Genomic DNA, 21,994 nt, shown 5'->3' with positions numbered 1-21,994 from the left:
TCCAGGTGGCCATGGTGCTTGTGTACTGAAAAGTTTGGTTGTTCCTGTTCTATGTGGAATGCAATAAACTGAGTTACAGTAGTTTCAAGGTTTTGTGTTATTCTCTGTTTTTCTTGTGCTGCCAACAAGCAAGGCACATTCATTTACAAGGTACATATATATTGTATAAATGCATCAATTAAACAAAATATTATAATCTTCTATGATATCATTATGATGTCAAAAACAATCTGCATCACCCCCAAATAGTTTCTATTGACCCATGCTTAGCAGAAAACATCTTGACTCCAAAAATATGTAGGGGAAGGTGGTGTTAGTTGAGTCAGTGGGTTAGTTGAGTCACCATTGTTTTCTGACTAACCAAGCATGACTTCGTGAAGATTAATTGCTAAAAACAATAAGCATTATGGGTAACTGCATCCATCTTGCTTTAGCAGCCGTGCAAGTTATACAGGTTATACAGTCACCAAAATGCCATTTTTTGGACTAAAAAGTAAATATTTTCAGCTCAAAGTTGATTGGGATGCTGAAGCTATGCTAGGCGTAAGCGAAGATAGCGTCAAAGTTTCATATAGTTTATAGCTATCTTAAGCATAGTACATTTGTGTAAGACCGATAAAGCTTTACGTATAGATAATATGTTCAATAATAGTCACGAGGAAGGATTGGGGTTGATTGAGTCAATAGCTGCAGGGCTAGTTGAGGCAGTGACTCAACTAACCCTACCTCAAGTTTCAGGCTGCTGAAATCTTACTTCTGAATTTGAATTGCTAAACGTGCATTATTAAATCAGTTACTTGGACAAAATGAGCTATTATTTTATAAAAATTATCCATTATGCCTACTTTTCTGTTTAGTTTTACACCCTCACACATCTCATTAATTACAGCCTTTGGACAGGGCTGTGTATGGCCCGATAAGGCCTACTACAACAGAGCATTGAGTTCCTGGCAAATAAATAACCCTGGAAAGGTTTATAGTATATATGATGTGGCTGGCATTACAAACCAAGCCTATGAAAATGCTTTTTCCCACAAAAATATTGCTGCCGGTTTTGAGACAACAGGGATATATCCTGTGTACAGAGACATTTTCACTGACATAGATTTTGCTCCAACAGAAATGACCAACCGACCTTTAGAGTTAGGCCTACGTGTTCGGATTCAAGCTGAAAACTGTGCTTCAGAAATCAATGAACACACGGATCAGTTGTCCGCAACCTTCGAAACACACCAATATTAGTGCTGCACATCAAGCTTGTTCCAACGTAACTTCTGCTCGGAATTCAGCTAGTTCAGAGACCACTTATGTGTCTCCAATGCAAATAGGCCTACTTCCAATTTTGCCAAATTTGGTTCGCGAAGCAATACAATGTGGCCCGCGGAAAAAGCATGAAAAGTATTAGATTTCACGTCACTAATTTCGATAGAATGTGTGAAATTTGGGTCTAGGCGGTATGAAGACTTTTTTTGGAGAAATGGCATGAAGTAGGGCGAAATCGAGAGAAATAAGGGCCTGGTTGCGGTAAAGACCTATTTTTGTTTTCTTAGAGAAACGACATAAAGTCGGGTAAAATAACCGAGGAAAATTTGGTCCTGGTTGCAGTGAAGACTCTTTTTTCAAGAAAAGACTGTGGAAACGGGCGAATTTGGGGCCATGTGGCCTGCCTGGTATTGTTAATAATTTTTGCGGCCCACAGTACAAAGTAGGTTATTCCCCACTCCTGAATACAATAAACGTTTATTGATGGTATAGATTAGAGGTGCCAGATAGGGGCGGTGCCCAATATAGACCCAAAAACTTATGCATCTCATAAATGCCATTGCGCCTCAACTATAACCCCACCCACTGACTCAACTAACCCTGCCTGTGGGGTTGGTTGAGTCAAACGGTGCTCTATGTTTGAGGTAATAAAAATGGCAATTAAACATGAGATAGCATTTTGATAAATGGGTAGTAGCAAGCATACTTCGTTACCTTTGTTTCACTTAGAGTTTCATAGGTGTATCTACAATAGGTAAAAAAATATAAGGAAAAATCTGAAACATGACTCAACTAACCCCACCTTCCCCTAGTCTTATTGAGAAAATGTGTATTTATACCATCCGCCTCCAGTTTTTGACTGGGGGCACGTGGTGTCCAGGCCTGTTATAGAGATCGCCTATGGTCTCTCCTTAGGCCTAAACAACGCATTTTAAAAACAGCTCTGTATTTAGCGGTAGCTTACCAAGATAAATAATTTACATGCAACAACAACAATCGGAAACTCCACTCTATCAGTTTCTGAAACAAGACCTGCGCCAGTGGTTGAAAACCTCTACAAGTATGATGCGACACTGCAGTTTACTCTGCTCAAAGCGAACTCTTTTTTTCACCCCCAATTAATTTGGACAAATCTTATCGCACCAAAATTTCAATTCATGCACGTAGCCTATGAGTAGCACGATAAGATAATACTGTAACATATGATTTTCGTAGAAGGAGTAGAATTGGCGTTTTTTTAATACAAAATACGGTAGGCTACCTCTTTGGTGAACGCATTTTCTGAGTTCTCACTGAAACAGAAGACTTTTCATAGCCTCCGTTTAAATATAAGAAATGATAGACAGATAAATTATTTTTCCTAAAACCAAATAGGCTTGCAATTAGCCTACTTTGAATCCTGTCATACAGGTCTTACAGCACAAGAACCTATAAAACTAAACAAGTCTCTTTTTTCAATATCTAATCTCACAACAACATCGTATGTCACATGTTTCATCATTTTAACGTGCCCGGAATGAACAGTAGCCTAGGCTACTAGCTAATGCAAGACTATAAGCGATATAGGCCTAAACTAACGGAAAAAGGTGGCAAAACTTTGGTGGATTTGAAACATCATAAATAAATGTTCGGATAGTAGATTAATGTGCAAAAGGAAATCCATAACTTCTGCTGGACATGCAACAACAAATGAAGATGAAAAACAGAAAAATCCCCACTACAGTAGGAACACAACCATGTTTACCGTACCATAAGCTTGGTGGGATAGTATCAAGCAACTATTTGACATCTAGTAGTCTAGCCCAGGGGTGTGCAACCTTTTTTACAGGAGGGCCAGATATAAACAACTGGGTGAAACTGTGGGCCGCATGTTTATTTGACATATGATTTCTAGTAGTTGCAGGCACAAAAAAGTAGTTTTTTGTTATTCATATGGTATTATTAGGGGATCTCCTTGCAGAAATAATAAGTTAAGACGTATAAATTTCTGAAGAAAACTGCTATTTAAATCTATTGTCACACAGTCTTTAAACGAGTTCAGTGAGAAGTTTGCAGCTGGCTTCTTTTCCCCACGGATTTTTCCAAATTTACTTCAATGGAAGTGCTAGCAATAAAGCGAATTATTCGAAGTCCATTTTCCAAGTGTTCGTCTGTCAGAACCGATCGATAGGGAGATTTTATGACGCCCATTTTAGAAAAAATTGTTAGCACAAATACGTTGAGCTAAAAAGAGCCATTTTTGAAGCCATGCACTTTTTCAAATGTGGAAAGTCATCTTGGTTGAGATGTTTTCGGTAAAAATCGCCAAGATTCATTTCTAAATACTTTGCTTTCAAATCCGTTTTCTCTTGAAGATCAATCAGTTCAAGTTGGATATCACCTGGTGCTTTGTCAATGTCTGTGTTGAATGCCGAAGAGAATATACCAAACAAATGTTTATGAGATTTCAAGTCCTTGAAACGAGCCAAAAATTCATAGGCCTACAACAATTTTTCAAGTTGGTCTGCAAATTCAGTTTTCTTCTCAGGATGCATTCCATGGTTTCTCAAAGTTGGAAAGTGGAAAAGATTTCCTGTCTGTATGTGACTTTCCAAAGTCGTAATTTGTTCATAAAGCCTTTTATGTTACCATACATCTCATTCGCATACTGTTTTTTTGCTGCAGTCTTGCATTGAGTTCATTCAATTGTTTTGTTTTGCCCTTTTCAATTGCCACTTTTTCAATTTTTTTTTCTTCCAAAGCCTCTACTTTTTTACTTCTAATTTAAACAAATTTTCTATTTTGACTGGTTCAACAAATTTGGCAAGGAAGGAGCCGCTAGGCTGAAGTTGTTCTGATCCAACTGCTTGTAGGCCTATAAGCTAGGCCTACATTAGGCAACTGCTAAATTTGACGCAAGCCGGCTCTACAAAAGGTCTAAAGCAAGAGATCAAATAAAAAGGCGACAAAGCCAGAGACAATAGCAGGGCTCCACCTCTGATCTTCTGACGTTCCAAATAATTAAATACAACGGATTAGCGGTGGCCGGTGGGAAATTTCTAAAATGGTTAACAGAAGGTGCGAAATTACAATAATCCACTCCACAATGAATTGTTCACATGTACCAGACTAAACTAAATTATAAACACGTTTCGCGGGCCGCACACAATTCAAAATTGGTACATCTTCGCGGGCCGCACAATTTTTCTTCGCGGGCCACATTTGGCCCGCGGGCCGCACGTTGCACACACTTGGTCTAGCCAACTCACACAGTGTACAGGTTTCAGTGGCGTAGCCTACAACAGTGATCCTTTTTTGAGTGTTCACTTTTGTAGAAAGTTTCAATTACATGCTTGATTTGCACAGTGACTATATCACATAAGTATATTTTGAATACCTATATATTTGATTTAAGTTCATTTTGATATAATCTGAACAGGAATTAAGCAAACTGTAAACCTGATGTGTGTTTAACGCCTGTTGAAAAAAGGTGAACACCCAAAAAAATTGGTGACTGTACGCCACTGGGGTAAACACAGTTAGAACTAGGTCTAGATCAGTGGTTCTTAACCTTTTTTTCCCCAGCGCCCCTTTTCAGAGATTTCCATAGTCTGGCGCCCACCATAATATAAGGGCTGTAGCCTACTAATGACATTTTCTTCCAAGACTATAAGGCTAGCCTACAGCCAGTAGTAATTAGTTAGTAAGAAAAAACTAGTTTAAGCCGATGTTAGTTTTAATACTAAAAAATCAGCACAGATGTGCCTTAAGGCTCTTAACTTAAAAGTCTTAAGGCACATCTCTGCTGATTTTTTAGTAGTTAGTAAGAGTTACACTAATAACCATTATTGACTGACTATTATTATGACCAGTCCTTATGGTTTGCTTGCACTGCCTGCCCGCTGTCCCTGCCAAAAGCTGACCACAAAATGCCATTTACTTACTACAAGGAAAGGGAAACAATGCCCATTATCAACAACAAAGGCCATGCACAACACCATCCGACGTCCACGCTTGTCGGATGGTGTTGTGCATTGTGCTGTATAGGCCAACATAGAATGCTCTGAGAGAGAATCACTACTTCCCTTGTTAAACACAATCTCTATACTGTATATAGCTCCTCATCCTCTGTGGATTCTCGTACCCCCAGCAGAACTACTAAAGCAAATTTGCAGTGAGGAAAATATCGTTACACCTTCTGAATGTAGCGCCCCCTATAACGCCCCCTGAATATTTCCGCCCCTCTAAAAGTTAACAGCGCCCACTAGGGGGCGGTAGCGCCCAGGTTAAGAACCACTGGTCTAGATGAATTAGCCTATAGTTTAAACTTCAGTTGACGATTTTGTTGTTCAAGCTGATTGTTTATACCGGTTTGTGATTGTAAATTGTTAGAAGTTGCCTATTTCCAAGCAAGCCGCTAATACTTCCGAAGAAGCTTTAATCTGCAACGTCACCTCCAGAATGCCATGCACTTCAGATTACGGTACACGAAGCAATACAGTAATGCACAAACTTCTTCCCATTTTAAAAACAATTTTCGGATCGGAATCCATCAAGCCTGTTAGGCCCATAACGCAAACAAACCAAACTCGGTATTTTTTATGTAAATTAAACGTCAAAAAATATTTAACCAATGCAAACACACAAAATTCTCAGCAAAACCTCACAAAGATGACACTCAAAGCTGTCGCGTCACACACAATTACCAGTGACGTCACATTGCAGTATCTACGTCAGAATCGGAAGAATCTTCGTTGAAGAACCTAAAAACCTCAACGCATCCTGCAAGAACCACAAGTTGTTAGCTTCGGTTGATAAGAATAATGAGTGTTTTCATATTGTGCTGTATCCACCGCAGATGTAGGCTACGTTCTTCCTCAGCGCAATACAAAGCAGACAGTGTCAGCACAGGCCTACATGAACTGTCAAAAAGCGCACAAAGTAAATCGTTTACCAAGAGACAAAAAGAACGAAGATCATGCTGCATACAACGCGCACGCCAAGTGTTTCTGCAAAAGTTTTTACTTTTCTAACCGCACTGAAGCAAGAGGAACTGCATCTTGTACCCACGTCCAACCCGTAGTTACAAGTTGATGTGTGAAAAAAATTTAACAAATTCCCCATACTCTTCACAGTCCTCTCCCCACACTAAAGTTTAGCGTACACCTACCACAGAGGTCTTTAGCCGACACTTTATCGTGTTTGAAGGCGGTGGCTTGATTTTGGATAAAAATCATGAAAATATTTTGCTTTTGACATTACCTTTAGCGCAGGGGTGTTCAACCTTTTTGGCCAAAGGACCACATGCAGTTTACGAATGATTGCGCTGGCCACGAGTGAGCTAATTTGTAATCTTGAACGACTCACAATGCTGCAATACAATGTGCATTGTGATGCAATACAATTAAGTTGAACAGTTGTGCACCCCTGCACGCTGCATTAAAGACAATAGACAAAGAAAGAAAACAATAAATGCCAGTTTCTCGCAATGTTAATTTGCCATAAACTACATAGGCGATTAAGTTGATAATAGGCTATAAGTCATTTAAAAAAGATACCGCACGGCCACTCAGAACCTTTCCGCGAGCCACATGTGGCCCGCGGGTTGAACACCCCTGTTTTAGCCTGTACACTTAGCTACGCAATGTGGCATGTCACTGGAGGGGGTAAAAAGAACGCTGGAAGTCTATAGCTCCCTCACTGGTCATCTCGTCTGAGTGTCGAGCGCAACCTTTTGAGATTTCCAGCAATAATGGATTTGGATTCGGTGAGGGAGGCAATTCTATGAGAAGCCGACTTTCCCCCATTGAGTAACGCCGTTAGCTCTGTAGTACAGGTAGTATTGTGTTTTCAACCTTTTTTCCATAGCAACCCTCTCAAAGCAATCAACGCAGCCTCGCGACCCCCCATAAAATATTTAACAAAACCATAGCCTATTTAGGCCAATGCAAAACTTAACCAAGTTTGATTCATGCTAATTAATCTTACTTTTACACTACAACATCCAGTTATGTTTTGCTGTTTCAATGTAAACTTCTAAAACCCAAAACCTCTTTTACGATATTATCACAGCTTTTATTACATTTCCTCCGATTGTTATTTCCATTTTCTATCACGCTTGGTTAGATTATAGGAGAAAAAATAGTGAGAATAATCTACATTATTGCACATCCACCGGTTGAATTTATTGCAATCCTTTAGCCTATAGATTTATTGAAATCAGTTTCAGTGACATGGTTGGTGTTGCATATTTTTAATTATTGAGTTTGTCAATGCGTGCACCTGTTCCTGAAAGAACTTTCAAATAAAATAGCTGACACTAATTTTTTTCAATGCCATTGAAAACGATAGCCTACTGAGAAATCTTTATTTTGCATAGGATTCTAAATAATTTTGCTTTTTTACCATGGCGTTGTTAGTCTGCACAAAACAACGTGCAAAAACTTGGTGAAAAATACCGAATGCTTTCCTGTAGTTAAAGCCTTGCAACGTCTGAAAGTTAGACTTAGAATAATCTCAGGTCGAGGAATGGTCGATTCTCGCAATGTTTAGGCCTAATTATTTTTTTCTGGAAAAAATATAGCCTGAATTTTCAGGCGCTTCGCGACCCCCAGGTTGAAAACCCCTGTACTAGTAGATCCACCACCTTTTTAAGGCTCTTGTTTGTATAGCGGTTTTTAAACGTCGTCAGGTATAGGCGGTGTCCGACGTTTTCTTCGTAAACAGTTTTTCGTAAAACAATTGTTCGTAAGCAATTCTTCGTAAAAGCAATTCTTCGTAAAGCAATTCTTCGGGCATGCAATTGACCGTAATACTAATTGTTCGTAAACAAATGTTCATAAAAGTTAGGCTACAGCTTTTTTTTAAAAAAACAGTTACAATTGTTTACGAACAATCAATTAGGGTAGCCTATATGCTAGAGATGTGCTAATTGTGCTTAAACACATAATTGTGCCACTGAAAGAAATCTGCAGCTCCTTGCCCGTTCAAAGCACTGGTATGCTGACGGCACCTTCAAGACAGTGCCTTCATTGTTTGAACAGCTTTACACAATACACAGACTGACGGAAAACACTTCAGTGCCTCTGGTGTATGCCCTGCTGGGGAACAAAAGGAGATGGACATACATTCATGAAGTTGTTACCTGCTGTTGCTGTTCCAGAGACAATCATGACTGACTTTGAGATGGCCATAGTCAATGCAGTAAGCAGAGAGTACCCACTTTCAACTCACCGTGGCTGGTTCTTCCATTTGTGCCAGTGCATTTGGAGAAAAACGATGGGAATGTATTACCAGATGTTGCTCAGCCAGTAATTGACTACTTTGAAGACACTTGGGTTGGGCGCCCAGATCGTCGTCAAGGGCGCCGTCCTCCAATGTGATGGCGTCCTCAGTGGCCTTCCCAAAACTAATAATAGCATTGAAGGATGGCACAGAGGGTTCATGTTCCAGGTATCTGCAAATCATCCAGATATTTGGAAGTTCATATCTGCAATCAAGTGAGAGCAAAACCTAAATGAGGTTCGCATTGAACAGTATGTCAGTGGCCAGGCAGGACCCCCTCCAAAGAAGAAGAAGTACAAGGACAGTGCAGAAAGACTAACTAGAGTCGTCCGAACCTGGCGTCAAGACTTTCAAGATGATGAAATTTGTGATTAGCCTACTTGCGTAGAATTGCACACAATACTTCATGCTAAACTTGGCTTGTGGACAATTTGTACGAAGTTACTTAAAGTAGTATTGGTAGTGTTAGCAAAGAATTGCTAAACACAGACAATTGTTGTATTCCAATAAATAACAAAAAATGCGCTTTTTCATTGTGCTTATTTGTTTATGTCTCGTAACTTGGTTATTCAGGAAAATTTGCATTATGCACCTTCATCGGAAATTGCAAGACAAACCTTGCTGTTGCGAAAAATTGTTCACGAACAATTGACCTATCACCTGTTTACGAACATTTCACCTATACGAAGAATTGCTTTTACGAACAATTGTTTTACGAAAAACTGTTTACGAACAATTCACCTATAACCGGTATAGGCAGGCCCGAGAGACGAGTGCGTAGTCATTTTAAATACATAAGCTCGAAATTTAAAAACTCCGTAGCTGCAGTTGGTTGTGACAGAATGTTTACGAGGTCATCAGGCTTACGTTTACTGTATTTCTAATTAAATATTCTTTCCTGATAACTAGGCTACTGAACTTCAGTCACTCTCTTCATCACAACTTTTTTAATGAAAATTTTCGCTGTAAGAAAGCTCGGAAGCAACCTTTGCGTTACCGGTATTGAGATTTTAATATAATCCACAACAGCGAATGGAGAAACATCACATTTTAGAGTTGCTGTCCTGATGCTCACCCATCTTCAGATGCACTGTCCAATAGGTCCCACCTACACTTATCTAATATTTTTTGCTATTGAACAAACTAGGCCATGATTCTTTACTGATATAAACTCGATCGATTGAAGTGGTGATTGCTTATTTGGTGTGGACATATAGGGGAGATGCAAGACCTATCATATACCGCTGTATTTTCTTTACTTCAAAATGAATGTTTCGGTTTTTATGGTTTTGGATCAAGATTTTAGTCCAATTAAGTTGTGTGACGTTTCGTGTGATAACATCTACCGGCTCAAGAGAAACACAATATTTTCCATTTTGAGGTCAAAATGTAATTTTTTGGGAGTTCAGCAATAAAACGATAAATTTAGTCATTAAAGCTCTTTGCAACAGTTTGCATTTATTTGTGGTTGTGTTAGGGTGTTTCAAAATTTCACCACTTTTAAATTTCAAAACGAGTACCTTTTTTTCTGATGGAGTTTTGGCCGCTGATTACGAATCTGGCATTATTTTTTCATTATGACGTCATCTTGAGGGTGCCCCACGCGATTTTTCGCGTTTTTCAATATCTCGAAAACTACTTGGACTAGACGTATGGAATTTGTATCAAATGATGCAGAATATACAATTTCCTATCTCTACTTAAGAGTGTTTAAAGTCGTATCTGCTTCAGAAAAAAAGTTATTTGAGAAAAACACTTTTTTATTGTTTTTACATCCATTCCATATCTATAATCTTCGAGCTATATGACAATACATTGTGACGTCAATTCGGTAATTGGTAATAACAATGGTAATTGTTTGTAAATCAACGATGATAATTGTTTGTTGACAATACGGGTCTTAAGGGATAAAAACAATTTCCAATTTGAATTTAGTTGGTCAGTTTTAAATGCAGTATAAGCAGGGATATGGCATGGTTGAGATCTGTTGAGGTTAAGTCTCTGATAGTCTCGAAAAAGTTACTTGGAAATACATTACCAACGTGTGGAGAAGTTATAGAGCACTATCATTATATTCAGCAGCTTTTAATGGATACAGACACTAAATTTTTGAAGAAAACTCCAGGATTCAATGATATCAAAGATGTAGTTATGAATGACAGTTCAACTGTGGGGAAGAGCCAGCTTGCCTGCTATCGAGTTGAGAAGTATCCATACAAAACTGAAGCAACTTATTCACAAGCTTGCTGTGGCAAGAAAACGTGCCAAGAAATTGAAACTTATTTCAATCAGCGATGGCTGGCTCGACCAGCTCTTTGATATAACCAAGTGCCGGTGTGAAATACCAGATATATTTCAAACGTATAAAGGTAAGCTGATTTGTAGTTGCAGTTTTGACCACAGAGTTCCAGAAAAATAAATTATGTTTCTGAAAGATCAAAGATCCGTTAGAAGAATGATTTTATCTTCATCCAAAGATGCACTGTTTAATATACACAAGCTGCAGAGTGTAATCGAGCTCAAGCGACGCACCACGGCGGAAGATGATATTGAGAACCCCACATCCAGTAAATTAAGAGCTACAATAAACGGAGGCCTATCCAATTCTAAAGTTTTGTTCAATTCGTTGAGACCGCGCCAGTTCGATTTAAATATAAATTCTAATGAGAGCAACGATGATGTTTTGGAAGCAGAGACGAGTGATAATGTTAGGGACACGTCAACCTATTTCGACCTGGATTACCAACCTGCTCCCAAGCATCTTGCAGGAGGAAAAGCTTACCTTAAAAAACGTTCATTTTCGATCAGTACCAGTGACTGTGTTAAAGCAGACCGTCGTTTAGTGTCGATTCGCCAACAATCCGATCTGCAGCGATCAACTGTTGGAGAAAAAAATATTTCTGCTTCGCCAACAACTGTACTTCGAAAGCGCGAGCAGTGTCGACTTGAAGCTTTAAATCAATGTGAGTAAGAGCTGAAACATGCTAAAGCAATTCAATTATGCTATGATGGAATAATCATAAACAAAATGGACAGGTACATCTTTTTGGGACAATTTGTGGATACAGGAGTCAAGTGTGAAAAAGTTATAGCTGTGAAAACTTTTTTGGAAGGAATTTCGGTAACTTCTCAGACCATTTTTAACTGTGTTACCGAGCAAATTTGTGAGGATACTTTAAGTAAAATATATTCAGTTATGTCAGATACTACTGCATTAAACACAGGGAAAAAATCTGGTATAAATAAGTGCCTGGCCGATTTCTTCATGGAACGGCATGGTCGAGGCATCCACACATTGGAATGCTTATTTCATGTTAATGAAATATATTTCACTCATGTCGTCTAAAAAATCGAAAATCAAAATTGTAATTGTCATATAGCTCGAAGATTATCGATATGGATATAAAAACAATAAAAAGGTGTTTTTCTCAAATTACTTTTTTTCTGAAGCAGATACGACTTTAAACTCTCGTAAGTATAGATAGGAAATCGTATATTCTGCATCATTTGATACAAATTCCATACGTCTAGCCCAAGTAGTTTTCGAGATATTGAAAAAACGCGAAAAATCGTGAAAAATCGCGTGGGGCACCCTCAAGATGACGTCATAATGAAAAAATAATGCCAGATTCGTAATCAGCGGCCAAAACTCCATCAGAAAAAAAGGTACTCGTTTTGAAATTTAAAAGTGGTGAAATTTTGAAACACCCTAGGTTGTGTGGTAATTAATCTAAGTTGTCACAAAATTGAAGAGTTATTGCTTGTTTAACTAAGAATTAAAAATGAATCCTTGAAGGACCTATTGTACAGTAACGTCAAGGACCTATTATACAATGAGTTAAGGTACTTGAAGGATTAACATTTGTATGTTTTGAATAAACCTTAATTTTCTAGCAACATTATATTAGTCTACACGTAAACTCCAAAAGTCACTTCAACAAAAATAGTGAATTTTGGTCGTGGCAGAAAAGAGTTTAACACCCCCCCCCCCCCCCCCCCCCCCTTATGAAGACGCCTCTTCCCCAAGAGCTATTGGTGTGATGCTAATTAATCTTGCTTTGGCAATTAAAATGTGGATAAACTCTAAGTATTATTATTTCACATTTTTATTAGCTTGTTTTTGCAATGAAAGTGAAAAAAACATGTTTTGGTTTTCAATGTTTGCTTAGGTCCTTCAGGGGCAGGACCAATTATACACAGTCAGTAAACTTGACATTGACCGTAATCTCTAAATATTTTGTCTAATTGTGATACGAGCTGAAGAAATGAGAGCAAAAAAAAAAAATATATATGATAGGTCTTGCATCTCCCCTAAGCCTAAAGCATCGGAGACATCCATACACGGCAGTGGCTTTAATAGCTTAGTCGGTGTCACATTTAAAGTACTTTCCAAAGTGACAAGAACGTGCTGCGTTTATTGTGGATGCGTTTTGTACAGCAGGTCTATGTGCGGAAGAGGTCCCGAACTATTTTTTCTTTTGATTAAAATTTAGCGCGTTTAAAAATGTAACGCCATCGCAAAAAAAAAAGATCTTTTCGTATACCACAACGAAACGTGTTAATACAGTTTTGATATTAATTTGCAAGACCCACCATTGCTCATTTCTGAACCTGCGCCACAGCTCTGTTTGTTTGCTTTCGGAAATGTTCCTGAACGAAACAAGCAACCGGCGTCCGTCTACATCGTAATAATATAACAATAAAAAATGAATATATTTGTAAAAGCAATACACGTATACCAACATGCCTGATGCCACAAACTCTAGATACTGCATTGATTTCTATAAATAAAAGCACGAGCAAAATAAAAGCATGCGGTCGAAAGGGCTGGCGAGAAATTGAAGTGACAATTGAGGAATTGTTACATGTCAGGTAGAGTCTATTGTTTCAACTGCTGCTGAAAAGATGACAATCATTACACTAACAGCTACACGACTTTGCCGAATAAAAAACCAAGTTATTTGCATCGAGACATGAATTTCAAATTCCTTCACCTCATCACTGCTGTACATACATATTGCAACAACAAGAGTTGCCAGCTAGTAGAAAATAATCGCTGCTAAAGACAAGAAAGATAAGTTTCTTCCTTGTATTGATCGAGTCCTGGAACTTTCTATTTCAACACCACTCCAGAATTAAGGGGCTTCTCCAAGCACAATGCAAGTTACCGGTAAGAGACTTGCACCAACTCAGCAGCAGGGGCAAGATTGCGCGATGATTGGAATGTAGCAAGATGAGCAAAGTAGAATGGTAGATACTAAGCAGACATGGATAGGAGTCAACACAGGTAAATAGATGAAAGTTAACAAGATTGAAGTTCATGTGCTGAGAGACAACTTTCTGGCGTGCATCTTCCAGCAACGTTGATTCAACCTAAAAGAACGGCTGAAAGTAGATAGGGATAGTGAGGTATACAAACCGTGCAGGATTGTAGCACGTTGCCATCTCAGCCCAGGCAGCACATCACTTGTTTTGGCCGATAGGATAACTTCGTTAATGACGTCATTAGGAAGGGTGGCCGATGGAATAACTTCGTTAATGACGTCATTAGGGAGGGTGGCCGATGGGATAACTTCGCTAATGACGTCATTAGGGAGGGTGGCCGATGAGATAACTTCGTTAATGACATCATTATGGAGGGTGGCCGATGGGATAACTTCGTTAATGACGTCAATACCAGACATGGCCCCGATAGAGGATGAATGGAGATGTTGCGGCATCCCAACACACCCGGGGAGGTACAATGCCAAGTCTTTAATATAAATGCAAGGTGGGCGTTTGTTCAGCAAGGCTGCAGTTAAACGAGAAGAGGGTAAAAGTTGGGGTCCATAGGAGCTTGATGCCGACCCTGAGTAACGACGAGAAGTCCACAGAATCTGATAAATTTACATATCGCTCTATAAAGACGTGCATCATTCAGCTTGAAATTGAATGTGAACTTCAGAGAACAAAGGAATCCAACCCGAAGATCGATAGCTACAAACACAAGGTTTGAAAGATCTTTGTTAAAACCTCGATAACCCACTCAAGGGCATATGAAGCTTCTTGGCGGGAAGCTGATGGTTCTCAACGCATTGTGACGTTGAACTCGTCTGTGGAATGTAAAGCAGACGTCCCGTAACGTAATTATTACGCTAATCGGAATTGAATTGACGGTTGCAATGCCTTCACTTCCCACAATCCAGCCAGTCTGTGGCGGCACCCCTAGCAAAAGGGAGTTGTTACCAAGTGTCCCTGGCACATGGCCCTTGATGGGCCCAACCCGAAAGCGATGTTTGGTTATGGACATCCAGTCCTGGCCGACCCTGATGTTTCATGATAAAAACGAAGCTTCTTTGGAGAAAAATGGAGAGAGGGAGAGCCCAGTCAATTATGACAAGCATATTGAAAAATCTATACCCGGAATTTTGACGTCGCCAAGTGTTGAGCTGGCGGAGTATAAAGCAGCCGAGTGCAACCAACAACGTTAGTTCTTCTGCATTGATTCAATGTCTAAAATTGATATCGTTGGCTGGGGTATATAACTGATACACGATACTGCAAAACCGTTTAACAATAAAAAATAAAATTCTCACGACATACAATCGTATCAAACAAAATAATTAGGTTGTAATCATAAAAATATAAATATCTCGGCAATTTCAAACAGGCAACCACAGCAGTGCAAAAGAGCAGACAATCCAACATAAAAATAATGCAAATTATACGAATTTTGACAAAAAAATAACAAATGATGAATCAAGGTGACACTTTTGTGACATCGCATTGATGGGGCATACCAACGAGAATGATGGGGGGAGCTAAATTGTTTGCAAACGTTTTAAAATAAAAATTGGAAAACAAACTGGCCCCTCGCCACTAGCGGGCAACCTGCCATTGCGGCCACAAATATGCCCCAATAAATAAATAACGTTGGCTATCGTTTCCACATAAACCCAAGAAAGCTGAGTTTCTCTACAAACAGCAGGAAAAGTATAAAAGTAACATGACAAAAATGACTGTAAGGCATCGTCAACTCAACATTGTGAGGAAATAATGGCATACTGGTAGCAGGGGAAGGCTGGAGATGAGCTGGTAATTAAATATGCGTTAATAGTAAACAGCTGGAAAACATACGTTTGCATTGATTCAACGTATGAAGACGCATGATTTGCAGCCGGCAAGGATTATTGCAGTGATGTAACAGAAAAGCGAATTAAATCTTTGACATAAAAACGAAAATGCGCAAAATAAAATCACTCTCATGCGACGCAGTGGGGTAACAAAGAATATACTGCCCACTAATTGATCTTCTAAAAGATGAGATGCAAGGTTTGCGAAAGATGTTCCTCACACAAGTTGGATAGGACTGAAACTGCGCTCAAGCTCTGTGTATTTAATTCGTTCTAAAAATGAAGTGAACTGCATTTGACCAATCCAGACACGGGTTACCGACAGACGAAGATTCGGCAACGGCCAGATGAAGGATTAGAGGAAAGTATTATATTCACCATCAGTTGTGGTTCCATTGTCGCTAGTGATGCTGCTGGAGGAGCCGCTCCTATCGAGTTCCCGTGTTCTGGACTCAAATATCTCCAACACATTTGCCATGTTCTTCTTGTATTCGTTCTCGACTCGCAAAAGCCTCTGTTACGTTTAAATGAGAATGTTAGCCGGAGGTTTGTCCGTAATATTCATAAATTACACCAGAAACTAGAAAAATACTGGAAGAGTATGGCAGAGCAGTGTTGCATGTGAATAGTCATAATCTTGCTTTTTGTTGCTACAAGTTAGACGAGGGACGTACAAAGTCTCATAAACGCAAAGATTACAACGTAAACATTACAGAGCCACGCAAAAGCAATGGCTCTACACTTTGAAAAATAGAAATATTGAAGCAACTCACGTCTTTCTTCTCCTTCTCCAAATTATTAAGGATCTCTTCTTGCTGACACTTTGTGGTTTCTTCCCGTTGCATTTGCTTCTCTTTCAACTGAGGAGGAAGACAATATTAACCATGACATGAACAATCAACTAAGACATGACAATGCTGCTGAGGTACTGGACAGCACGGAAACGTACAGCATTCTACAAACGATGTACTAAGTGCCCTCGAATGATACTGGCGTAACAAAAATGAGTGGACAGTTATTTTCAACATAGTGTTCCCGTAAACTCTACCAAAACGACGAAACACGAGCAGGAGAAAAGGGAGGTAATTAAAAGCAAAAATCAACACCGGAGCACGGTGTTCTGTTGGATAATCACCAGGCGGATGTGTACGAGATGCACAGGTTACTTACAGTCCGTCTGTCGCGCACGCACGCTTCGATGTGAGATTTCGTTATCTGCTTCTTCTTCATCTCTAACTCCTCCTTGCTGAGAGATGTGGGAAGATGTTTAAGCTTTTGTTCCTTCTCTTCATCTTTTCCTTTTTGCACGTTGTCTTGCTCCCTGAGGGAAAAAACACAAAGTTTCATGAGTAGTCAATGGGAACAGTTAAGACAGGTATCTCGTCCAACTAAGAACAAAAGGAGGAAAATTCGTTAAACCACTGCATCTGTGGTTTGCATGAAGCGGATTCCTTTGTAACCTTCAACATCCCTTTCCTAACAATCCATCCCCCAATTCCTTTCATAATAGATTAAACCTTGACTCCTCTTTACTTTATTTTAATCGAAAAACATCAAGGTTTTGTGGCATCTCCCTGCTTCTGCAGGTTCCTTCTATCCGTTATATCATCAACGCAAAACGTTGTGTCGTAAAGTAAGTCACTCCACTCACATGCTTGCCTTCTCGGCTAATCTTTCAAGCTCCGACTTCTGGTGTTGCCTCACAATGGTTTCGAACTTCTGGATAAACTGCGGAAACGTGAAATTGAAATGTAAGAATCTCTTATAGCAAATGGTTAGTTTGCTTATTTATAAAAAAAAAAAAAACTTCGACAACAAAGCCGCATCGTGCCATACAACTGTAGCATGGTGAGCAGGTTGGTAACAAGCAGGAATTACCCCGGGTATCTCGCTATACTGGCAGTCACGTTCCATCTTGAACTGCTCTTTCAACAGTTTCATCAGTTCTTCTTTCTTTGCATCCGGACTTTGCGATGGACTCATGTTGATGTTGGCTTCACCTGCGCAAGAAACAACCACGAAGATTACCATCGAGGATGAGCCACGCATCATCATATATGGGCTTCCTCGGTACAAGAAGACAAAGAATGAAAGCTAACAGCCACCAGGACACACTGGATGCCATCCCTGAGAAGCCACCTGACTATAAGTCCTGGTTGAGATGAGAGACAGAGTAAGCTTTGAGCCCACTGCCTCCTCCACACCAGAACATCGATGAAACCAACCAAGAGCGACTCTGCAGGTCTAATAATGAGGGGTGTCATTTATAATCTTCAAGGATCGTTACTGAAAGTTTAGAGTATCAGATGATGACCAGGATTTAATCCGTTGGCCGCAGGTTTGTTTAAACAACGGAAGATAGTTGAACAATTCTGCATTGTAGGACACATCACCGAGTCGCTGGGTTTGACATCTGTCAGAAGATGATTTTTTTTGCGTTATTAGTGTAAATGAGTTCAATTTAGGCATTGATCCTATTGTCCCTCACCTAGACTCTTCTTCTTGGTGAGTGTGAGCGTCTTGAGAGCACTGAGCACAGATGTACGACGAGCTTCCGAGAACAATGCACGTCGGCAGTTGGAGAACGACTGGAATAAAGCCATGCATTAAGAGATCGTAGTTTCTAAAAGTCAATCAAGCCATAGCATAGTGGCTTGTTCTACACGAATGGAAGGGTCGTCGTCGTCCTTCGCTTTAAGCAACAGTTTTACTAAAAATGACAAAACTGAAAAAGATTTGAAGCAGCGTGAAATACTAAGCTGAACCACAAGTACATGAAAACATAGCTGTCAAGAACAAGGAACATCAACACAAGGTCGTATCAACAACAGCGTGCAGGCCAACAATGCAAAAGCCCTTGAATCGGTCTCATGCACAATTCCACATTTCTACCAAGGGGACAGGTTGATGCGGCAAAAAAATTCAACTTTAAGGTTTCAGAGAAAAAAAACACAAATGGAATATATTGAATACTGGCAGTGACGCATAATAGCAGTCAGACATATGAATATAAAAAATACATTAATAAAATATACGTTCACTTATAGCAATTGATAATCACCTACTAACAATGTCTAACTGTCGAACAAACAAATAAGAAATCGTTTTTGTTTTCATCCATAAAACTTTAGAAGAATGCCAACTAACCTTGAGATGCTTCTCTCGGACCTTCGCAAGGTTCCGTTCGAAATCCCTCTCGAGCTTGATGTACGCCTTGCCTAGCTTGATGTCGTTCAATGTCTGGGGTTCGAACACACCCACTGAAACAATGAACGCCGATGACAAGCCACGAATGTGGAACGCATGCGGCGTCCGTGCAACTAACATCTTCACTTCACCACAATGCTAAAGGAGCCAATGTGGCAACCCTAGTACCACGCCGCTTGCCCCGGCTGCGTTCACATCGCCTTCAGCAACCACGCGCGTTGCGGAGGCAGCCGCAACATCTTCAACGCAGCGAGGAGAAAACAAAAATTTTGCACTATTTCCAAGGAAACAGATTGCTAAGCTATCAACTGCGTTGCGTCACACCAAAGAAAGTGTGGGCATACTAGAAACCCTGAGCACATTCGCCTGGCAACATGATGGCCGCCATACCACACCAGGCCAACCTTTGTGCAGGCATTGTTACGTAGTCTTATCTACGCAGATGGGTAGTCAAGCATCGGCGTAAACAACTTACTTAATGCAGCAACGTTGTTCGTCTGCTCGCTTGGTTTCCTGTGGTTCCTACCGGAAGATGGGGGGGCTTCGTTAGTGGGGCTGATGGGGGTCGGGGAGGATGGGTCACTGATGGGTCTTGTTTCCTTCTTATTGGGAGGCTGAAAAAAGATACACCTTACAACTGTCAATACGATAGATGCCTGCGACTAATGAGAGTATGATGGCCAGCTACTTAGCCTTTCCTTCCCCGACACAATTTATTACAACTGGAATGAAAGTAATATTTTCCCACGATTCATTATAGACCGAGAGCCTACGACAGAAGATTTCACCCCATAAGGTACAAAAGGTTTGACCCCTTGAAGTTACTGGGGTCAACCATGTCACTCACAAAAAGTATGGAAGATTGACCGCACCGGGTGGATCTGGACCCTAGAGCCCCCTAAAAGGGGGTTAATTTCACCCCATAAGGTACATGGACCAAACTTGGTGAATACGAAGTTTTATGTCAGGACATCACAAAAATATCAAATCTAACAATATTTTCGAGTGGAAAGGTGATGTAAGACCCCCCCGAAAGTGACCCCCCGGGGGTTAATTTCACCCCATAAGGTACATGGACCAAAGTTGGTCAAAACGAAGTCTTATGTCGGGACATCACAAAAATATCAAATCTAACAATATTTTCGGGTGGAAAGGTGATGTAAGATGCCTTCAAAGTGACTTCCCATAATGTGACCCCCTCGGAAGGTTTATTTCACCTCATAAAGTACATGGACCAAACTTGGTCAAAATGAAGTCTTATGTCTGGACATCACAAAAATATCAAATCTAACAATATTTTCGGGTGGAAAGGTGATGTAAGATGACTTCAAAGTGACTTCCCATAATGTGACCCCCTCGGAAGGTTTATTTCACCTCATAAAGTACATGGACCAAACTTGGTTAAAATGAAGTCTTATGTCTGGACATCACAAAAATATCAAATCTAACAATATTTTCGGGTGGAAAGGTGATGTAAGATGACTTCAAAGTGACTTCTCATAATGTGACCCTGAACAAAGACGGTTATTTTTCTTGAATGTATTAACAAAAGAAAAATGATCGAATCGCAATTTCTGCAACAAAATACACAACGTAAGATTGTTAAACTCAACACTAGAACTAGAACAAAAGAAGCTGTTGTTCGCTAGCCTGCCAGAATGAAATGATACGAATAAAACAGAGTACTGCCTCGCGGAGTACACGTGACAAAAGGAGTGCAGAAGTAATCAAGGAAGCATGCTAACTGCAGGCATTTGTGCATCCCCCCCAGCTCGTAAGGCGAAACTGTAGACTTACGAGCTCGACCCCTTGATTACCCATTGACCAGAGGATGCGTCTAAATCCAATGCCGGCCGTCGGGACCGCGTGGAACGGCGCAAAACAGGCGATTTTTCAATGTGGGGGACTCCACTTGTGGGTTCGGTTGGTTCCACTGAATCGAAAGGTAGCGGCTGCTTTGGAGGTTCAGGTGAGTGCTGTGGCTCACAAAGCTTCGGGCTTGAGGCTGGTGTCGGGCAGGTGAGTGCGGGCGGACTGTGATCTGCATCGAGAAGCAACATCGGAGATTCTCCAATTTCTGGGCTAGGGCCTATTTCGTGATGCGGAGGGTGGGGAGGGCAGTAGTCCGTTTCAGGAGGCTGGGCAAAAGAAGATGATGGGAGGCTCTGTGGGTGAGCAATGATGTTTGGTTGAGGAGGGATGGGATCGGCACATGCTTTAGTATGTGGAATTACTCGCAAGAAACGTCGATTCCGTTTTGTGATTCTGCCCGACCCGTCAACTTTCACTACATATTTGTCATGCGGCAACGTTTCGACAACCATTCCCACTTTGTCCCATTTTCGAGGATAGTTGCCGTTTTGGTTTTGGATAAATACGCGTTTTCCACATTGTAAGGTACGTAAAGGACGAGTATGCTGAGACAGCGCCTTATCGGTTCGACCAGCTCGCAGGCGAAGGGCGTCTTCCTTTGCCTTCCATGTATCCCGCCATGTACGACGAATGTGACGATTGGAGAACTTGACTAGGCGGTTTACAAAACCGAATGCGTCGCGCAGAGGGTGACCGAACACGATCTCTGCTGGAGAGATGTCACAGTCAGGATCAGGTGTGTTTCGCAACTGTAACAATGCACGTAAGAAGGAATCGTTGTTCAGGTCTCCGTTTGGGCTCACATTAGTCATGAGCAAGCGTTTTACAGTTTTGACAGCCACCTCAGCTCGACCATTAGATTGAGGGAAGTAAGATGACGATATGCGGTGCTGCACACCCCAATTTTTAAGAAAGAGTTCAGTAACGGCAGCCGTAAATTCGGGACCCCCATCTGTAGATATTTCCTCAGGAACACCAAACGTGGCAAAGTACGAGCGCAAGAGTTGAGTCAAAGCAGCTGCTCCTGCGGCACTCGATCCTGATGGCGTGGCAAATACATCCGACCACCCAGAGAATCTGTCCCCAATGACCAAAAAGTGACGGCCCCCATAGTCAAAATAATCTGCAAAAATTTTCTCAAATGGTGTAGCTGGGGGATCACATGGCGTCGGGGGAGGAGCTGCTTGAGATGGAGCATTACGATTACATGAAGTACACGAGTCACGAATAGCATGGATATCATTAGTCATACCGGGCCAAAATACTATAGCACGTGC

At 40.6% G+C, this 21,994-nt stretch overlaps 1 protein-coding gene across 3 annotated transcripts in view; it reads right to left on the bottom strand.

The window, feature by feature from the left end:
* LOC145780906 (1-phosphatidylinositol 4,5-bisphosphate phosphodiesterase beta-3-like) overlaps window positions 1-21,994 on the bottom strand; it is a 72,239-nt gene that overhangs the window by 6,965 nt on the left and 43,280 nt on the right. Inside the window, exons 24-32 of one of the 3 annotated variants that reach the window (XM_082592565.1) lie at window positions 19,321-19,459; window positions 18,786-18,898; window positions 18,127-18,226; window positions 17,517-17,638; window positions 17,290-17,366; window positions 16,809-16,959; window positions 16,412-16,498; window positions 16,017-16,152; window positions 13,120-13,204 (exon numbers count right to left, since the gene is read on the bottom strand). In XM_082592565.1, the coding sequence (XP_082448691.1) occupies window positions 13,120-13,204; window positions 16,017-16,152; window positions 16,412-16,498; window positions 16,809-16,959; window positions 17,290-17,366; window positions 17,517-17,638; window positions 18,127-18,226; window positions 18,786-18,898; window positions 19,321-19,459 (1,010 nt within the window). The other 2 variants (XM_082592566.1, XM_082592567.1) reach the window with 2 other exon arrangements.

The sequence above is a fragment of the Aplidium turbinatum genome, chromosome 12 (genome assembly GCF_918807975.1).
Source record: "Aplidium turbinatum chromosome 12, kaAplTurb1.1, whole genome shotgun sequence".
Lineage (NCBI taxonomy): Eukaryota > Metazoa > Chordata > Ascidiacea > Aplousobranchia > Polyclinidae > Aplidium > Aplidium turbinatum.
Note: the sequence above shows the minus strand (reverse complement) of the source record. Positions and strands in the feature narration are given on the sequence as shown.